The sequence below is a fragment of the Arachis ipaensis genome, chromosome B05, assembly GCF_000816755.2.
Source record: "Arachis ipaensis cultivar K30076 chromosome B05, Araip1.1, whole genome shotgun sequence".
NCBI lineage: Eukaryota > Viridiplantae > Streptophyta > Magnoliopsida > Fabales > Fabaceae > Arachis > Arachis ipaensis.
Window position 1 is genome coordinate 66555351 of NC_029789.2, and position 6977 is coordinate 66562327.

The window sequence follows — 6977 nt, forward strand, 5'->3', positions numbered from 1 at the left end:
ATAGGGCATAGCACGCTTCGCTTTGGTTGTGTTAGGGCGTGCCATGCATAGTGCCTGGCATGGCACGCCAGGTTCAATTGTTATGGGGCGTGGCACGCCCCTGCTTCCTTCCTCCAAGGCGTGGCACGCCCCTGCTTCCTGATTTAGGGTGTGGCGTGCCCCTGTTTTAGCTCTCCAAGGTGTGTCACACCTCCTTCTATACATGGCTAACATGGATTGATGCTTGTGTCCTTTGGCACTCCATTCTTCATGCTAAGCTTGCCTTTTGATCAGTTTTCAATTTGATACTTGATTTACCTCTCATTTAATCATAATTTCAATATTTTTTACGATAGATAATTATTTAATTTATTTTTTAATTTTGTTTTAAATCAAAAATAAATTTACATAGAATGAAAGTAATGTGNTTTAACTTTATTATATATGTATCATACTCATTTTTTTTTCCAAAAATTTATTTACCATTCATTTTAGAAGTATTTTATAATGAATAAAAATTTTAAATTCGTAATGTAATTCATTCTATTTAAATTTACTTTTATTTTCCTTGATTTGATAATTCTTCTAAAAATAATATATTGTTTTTGTCCCAACATTTTTGTCCTATTTTAAGTCTTTAATCTTTCAAAATCATCTTAATTTTGTCTCACCGTTAATTCTGTTAACAAATCTCTAATGACAGAAAAACATTAAAACAATTTTAGAACTTTAGAAACTTAAATAAAACGATTTAAACGTTAAGAACAATTTTAAAACTTATCCCAAACATTAGAGACAAAAACGACACTTCACTCATTTTGAAAATTAACAATGACAAATGTACATGGATGATGGGCATATAAAATTGACTTGCACATAGGCTAATTGTCTGCTGCACACGGGAAGTGATTTTCTCAAATAATACAATCTATTTGTAATAATCATAAAAATATAACATTTTACGTCGTACAGTGACCAACAGGAAATCTATTCTTCCTTGCAGTAAAGATATAATCCACTTTTCTTCCCTCAAGATATATATATTGTCAACTTACACCCTCACAACACACACACCCTGTCATAGGTTCTATATAACCACTTTTTAGTCATAGCTAGGATTTAAACCGTGATAAACTCTAGCAAGACATATACAAATGCCACTAAACCAAGCCTTGCAGTGCCCAATATTTCAATGTCACAAACATAATCCTTCTATTTACAGTACATCCGAATGGGCTTTACAATTCAATACATATACATATATATATTTCCCCTCACCTAAATAGATTGAGCTCCAAAGTAATCCTTAAGATTGGCTTCATGCATTAAAATGGTGTTCGAGATCTTAATTGCACCAATTGCATCCCTGAGATCTGCAAAAGTGCACTACGTTATCCCTACAGCATGATGAGTCCCTTGATGGAAAAAGGTTGGGAGACTAACATAATGCACTTTTGCCAATCTAAGGGGTGAAATTAGTGCAATTGGAATCTCGACGACTAATTTAATGCATTCGGCCAATTTGAAACGACACTTTGGGACTTAACTCCACCTAAATACAACACAATGGCCATCTTATTTGCAGAGCGCTAGCATATAATTTTTTGGACATGAATATAGCTATTCTCTTTCCAATCACAACTTTTCTTACTGTGTTATGGGCTAGCAGGATTGAAGGGTGGATTTTGCCAGCCACAACAAGCCAGGGTCATTCCGCTTCAGCACCAAATACACTTCTGGCTTCCCAAGATTGTCCATTATGACATCTTCACTGAAGCCAACCAGAAAGAGAATTTCCAAGGCAGCTGTGTAGCATTCAAAATTTAGAAAGTTAGCAACCCCATTCAGAATGAAACTCTGCAAAAGTTGCTTACTTGCTTTTCATACACTTTAAGTATTTCTTTTGCAGCTATATATAGAAACAACTCTCCAAACGTGTCGTAATTATATCTATAAATGATATCTATAAATGGGAGATAAAATCTCATGCGCACACAGGAAAATTTTTGTCTAAGTGGTACTTGTACACATCAGGCATGCTAGAATTAAAGTGGAGAGTCTAGGTGCAAACCTTTGTTACCAATGATATTCCTCTCAATGACTGGATTAGCCTGCAGGATACAGGAAATATTAGGATGAAGCATTGCCAAAAGCACGATGACTAAAGTTAACACAGAATGTACCTTCCGCAACCTCTTGTATTTCATCTCCTCAGGGTGTTCAATTACATTACTGCCATGGATACCAAACATGATCAATGGATAACATGATGCTGTCATAACTGACTATCCATAAATTTGCCATAAGTATTTCCAAGACAAGACATTTTAATCTAATTCCTTAAAGAATATGGAAGCCTATTCAGCTAAAAGGTACAAATGATATCAACGATCATATAATCTTGAATAAGCATACCTGACTATTTTCAGGAGAGTTTGGACAATTGAAGCAGTTTGCATTGGAGTAGCTTCACCTCTCAGAATTTCCAGGGCCGTCTGTAAACGGTTACAAACAGCAGTTACAGGATCATTAATCCTCTGAAATTCTTGGTCATCAGGATCTGGCTCATCGATCTGCATTGTAGAAAAGCTTGGAGTGGGAAAGACAAGATCGCCGGGGTCATGTTCAGCCATGTTACTTGTATCTGCATAAAATATAGTTCACCAACAGGTTCTTTTAAATCATTGACAGGATAAGCCTATCAAGAATACTCATGTCAGGGGAAGAATTACCTTGACTTGCATTAACTGACTTCAAAGAAGATTCTGAATCATCCGGATCAGGTTCTCTAGATACATGCATTGTAGCTGAATACATGTCACTGGTCTGAGTATGCAAAGTCTCTCCTAAAATCAATTGGTTTTTGTTGAAATACAGTTCTGATACCAATATATCCTAAAAGAAAAATCATAATTAACAGTTTTACCATGATCAGAATCATCTGGATCAGGCTCCTGCTTCATTCCTTTAATAGTATGATCATGTGCGTCAGGTTCACTGCTAAGTCCTTTCTCAACAAGGATGGGCATGTCATTAGCTACGATTTCTTTGGAAATGGATATCATATGATCAAGATTTTCACTTGCATGAACGCTAGAATAATCGGGATCCAGCTCTTGATATACTTCAGAACCTCCTGACTTATTGAGAGAAACATTAGCCATCCGAAGATAAGCAGCACTGATAGAAGATTCACGGGCACTTCTCAGCTGATCTATCCTGTTACCTCCAAGCTTCTGGTGAACATTGCTACTTTCGCCTATAAAATCTTCTTCATGGATTTCAGAATTCCTTACTCCACTCAGAGTGTGGCTTGCAGATCTAGTCCAATCCAAATTAGCAGCTTCTTGATTTAACTGCAATTAGGCAAATTAAATTAACATACAGTACCTAATACAAAGCAAAAGAAAAATGGACAGACAGACAAGTATTTAAGCAGGTACACACACCTGCTTATTTAGAGCATAAAAGTTTGCATCATGTTCAGTGTGTATCATGTGAGCCTGAAACAAATAGTGAGTTAGATAGTTCCACAACCATTGTTGTCAAATGGACAAAAGCACACTACTTTCTCTTTGTATTTTTATTTTAGGAACATTTGAGTAAGAAGCCCAGCATAGTTTTCACAAATGAACGTTACATAAAATTAGCAATCTTTTCTGGTAGCTCAAAAGAAAATTGATTTTAGTCCCTCATCTAAAATAACTGTCTGGTTGAGTTATAGATTTGGGTTGTAGGAACAGAATTTTCCTTAAATAATAAAAAACAGTGTAACTAACTGTTGTCACAAGGATAAAGGATATTTTTCTCTTTTTAAGTTTTTAAACTTTAAGATCATTCTTAAAATATAAGGAACTGAACAAACTTTTACCGAGGGACTGTGCAATATTTGCAGCTACAGAAGAGATATTTATGGCTGTTTGAATGTTGTATATACTTCTCTATGTTATGTAACTTACAAGTTCATGCAGTAGTGTTTTCTTGATACTTTCATACTTCCTGAAACCTTTGAGGTCGTCCGTTCGAAGACGCAATGATATCTCCTCTCCCTGATTCTGTAAAGAACAATGAAAAGAAGGAATGAGATCAACAAAAGAATAATGATGGTTGCTTCCTATACCGAAAAAGCCGTTACCTTGTTCAAACCAAGAAGACATTTTGGACTCTTGCCAACATAACCAACGGGAGCCATCTCACTCATTATTCCTACACACCAACAATGCTGTAATATGTATTACATTTGTCAGAACATGCCCCAAGTTGTAATTAGAATGCATTCATATACTGAAAATCTCTTAAATGTACCTTGTTCATGACTGCAATAATTCCAGGATCTGCAGCAAGCATGTGCATTCTTTTAAGTGCCTCAGAGGGGGGAGGATTCAGCTGAAGACAAGAAAACACAGAGTTCATCCATAATCAGTTGAGAAAACCACAATTAGGAATTTCATGTTATGAGATGTGTGGCAAAGAATATAATGGGAAATCATTCAATATTAAGTTATTAACACAATAAAGAAGCTTGGCAAAGTGTCTAATGCATAGCAAACACTTTCCTAATCCAAAAGCAAGATACTGAGACAGTAAAATCAACAGCAAAACTATAAAGAACAAATTTCAGAGATATAAGCTTTATTCTTGAAAAAGAAAAATGATCATATAATAATAATAATAGAACAATACCTCTATTCCTGGAATTTCAAATGTCCGAAATTCACAAAAAATATAAGGACCTTGTGGAAGTTTCAATGAAAAACGAGATCCATGTGAAACCCTCTGTTTCATTCTCTTCTCCTCGTCCTCAAATCCAGCAATTCTGAAATTTGCTTTTGCATTTTGAAGAACTTCTTCAACTTCATTTGATGACACACCCATCATTTTAATTGTCTTGGCCTAAGGAGGAAACACGGAAAATTAGGGAACAATAAGCCATAAAAAGTTAATCCAATACAACCATCATCCATAACAGTATTATATGGATAAATTCAAGCATAAATTAATATTATATAAGTACAACCAATGCCTTGAATTTTTTGAAAAAATAATTAATACTTTTTTATTTAACAATTAGAAAGTATTAGAAGAATAAACTCATTCCCTCTATTTAACATGGAGTATCCAAATCATATCCCATCCCATTCCAATTCAAGAAACTCACAAGCAAAAATGGTGGTCCATGCTTTGCTTTTCTGGGTTGAAATGTGAAGGGCCAAAATTCCATGGTGATGGGCCAATAGCCTAAAATTGCATACATGGGTTGTTCTCCAAAGTAAATAAAGAAGATCCTTTTACTTAAAAGTAAATTAAACTTCTAATACTTAAGAAGAAATTAATTGGGATTTTGTTAAAAAGGGAGCAGGGTTTAATAATAAGCATATCATTGCCACTCTAAAGTAACTTCACATTTTACAGCTATGCTAACCATAAGAATGATCAATTCAAATAACCTAAAAAGGTAATAACAACACAATTGCTTTTTCCTCACTCCATGGAAAAATTCAATCCAATTGCGGCATGAATTTTTCACAAAAACACAAAGATGGAAGAAATGGATACAATATAGCTGGGAGAATAGCATATAAGAACCATATCATTCTAAGATCATAAGGCACATATAAGACTAAAAGCGTTTATTACCTCAGTAATGGCAGTTTCCAGCAAACTTAAACAAGCATACTCTACAGAAAATGGAGCCAGAAGCTTTGAGTTTTTCCCAGAGCTCAGTGGAACAATGAACCGCATAGTATCTTCTTGGACATTTGTTAATTTCTGCATTTCCTGCCCTAGGTCCTTCACAGTGGCACCTGAATTCATCTCCACAGCAAACTTCTTTCCCCTCCATGTAACCGAGATTTTAAAAAGGCTTGACAGAGTTTCCATGTTTGATCTAAGTAATCAAATGTCAACACGATCTAATTATTTTCGAGTAGTTATACAGTTGGAGGTCCAAAGAGTGACCCAAAATGACGATATTACTCATTAAAGTCATTGTTTTTAATAAGGAACTAGTTGGCCTGTAAAAGTACTTGGTAATCTGAGAGTAAAAATATAATTGTTCATATTTCTGTTTTATTTCAACCAAAACAGTACAACAGCAGGTATCGCTATCCTCACAAAAACTAAGGGTACAGAAATAGCGATACCTCCGAAACCCAGCACCAAATCCTCCTTTTTTATATCTGCCAAGGTTCGAGTTTCTTTGAATAAAATTCAATAAAAGATGAAGGATCCAACACGGGGAAATTTCAACAAATTCAAGCGCATAAGCCATAATTCATAATGGTGTTAACTTAACCACTTCATGTCGGGACACATCGACAACCATATTTCGCACAATTTAACCATACAACAAATTTTTTCAAAGAAATTCTCTCAACTTCCACAACGAAATTCTGGAAATTCGAAAACTCATACGATGCCATCCTAAACCACAAACGGATAAAACGAAAGAAAAAAATACGACTTCGAAACAATCAGTTATCAGTCAAAAGTAAAAACGAATAGAGAAAAACAGACAGATAATAATTTATTCAGAGGATAACAGTTGAAATGGGTGGTGCGGAACAATAAGGGAGATTATGGAATTACCTGAAGCTGCAGGAGTAGAAGAACACAACGGGATAGGATAATGAAAATATTGAGAAATTTGGTCAGAAAATTGATCTAAGAGGGAGTAAAAGTAAGGGAAGGTCAACGAATGAAGAATGAAGAATAATTGGTAATGGGAGACGACAGGAGATGAACGCATCCGCTGACGCAGAAGTCAGGAGAAGGTTCCAGATATTTCTTTATATATATACCAATATATATACCAATATATAATATACCAATATATATATACCAATATATAATGAGGATATAGGAGTTTGGTATCCAATTCCTTCTTCCCATTTTACCCTCTTTCTTTTTTTAATTCTATACCAATATATAATGAGGATATAGGAGTTTGGTATCCAATTCCTTCTTTCCATTTTATCCTTTTTCTTTTTTTTAATGAG

At 34.9% G+C, this 6977-nt stretch overlaps 1 protein-coding gene across 4 annotated transcripts; it reads right to left on the bottom strand.

Moving 5' to 3' along the window:
* LOC107643669 lies at positions 889 to 6763 on the bottom strand. 4 transcript variants are annotated; one of them, XM_016347385.2, is made up of 13 exons: positions 6568 to 6763; positions 5617 to 5866; positions 4663 to 4872; positions 4285 to 4365; positions 4115 to 4201; positions 3939 to 4034; positions 3429 to 3482; positions 2906 to 3335; positions 2712 to 2786; positions 2395 to 2623; positions 2163 to 2211; positions 2051 to 2090; positions 889 to 1784 (listed from the first exon to the last, which is right to left on the bottom strand). In XM_016347385.2, exons 2-13 carry the CDS (start codon positions 5857 to 5859, stop codon positions 1642 to 1644), a joined length of 1737 nt encoding a protein of 578 aa, XP_016202871.1. In that variant the 5' UTR covers positions 5860 to 5866; positions 6568 to 6763; the 3' UTR covers positions 889 to 1641. The 4 variants fall into 4 exon arrangements, with proteins under 4 accessions (XP_016202871.1, XP_020979633.1, XP_016202870.1 ...); XM_021123974.1 differs by having other exon boundaries at positions 2712 to 2822; XM_016347384.2 differs by having other exon boundaries at positions 2712 to 2825.

Bases quoted from the DNA above. Each gene is read 5' to 3' on its own strand.
- LOC107643669 (XM_016347384.2), bottom strand. From the start codon at position 5,859: ATGGAAACTCTGTCAAGCCTTTTTAAAATCTCGGTTACATGGAGGGGA. The intron at 4,202-4,284 runs GTACATTTAAGA...TACATATTACAG, and splicing joins TTATTGCAGTCATGAACAAG to CATTGTTGGTGTGTAGGAAT. The intron at 2,624-2,711 runs GTAATTCTTCCC...TATTTTATGCAG, and splicing joins GTCAGTTAATGCAAGTCAAG to ATACAAGTAACATGGCTGAA.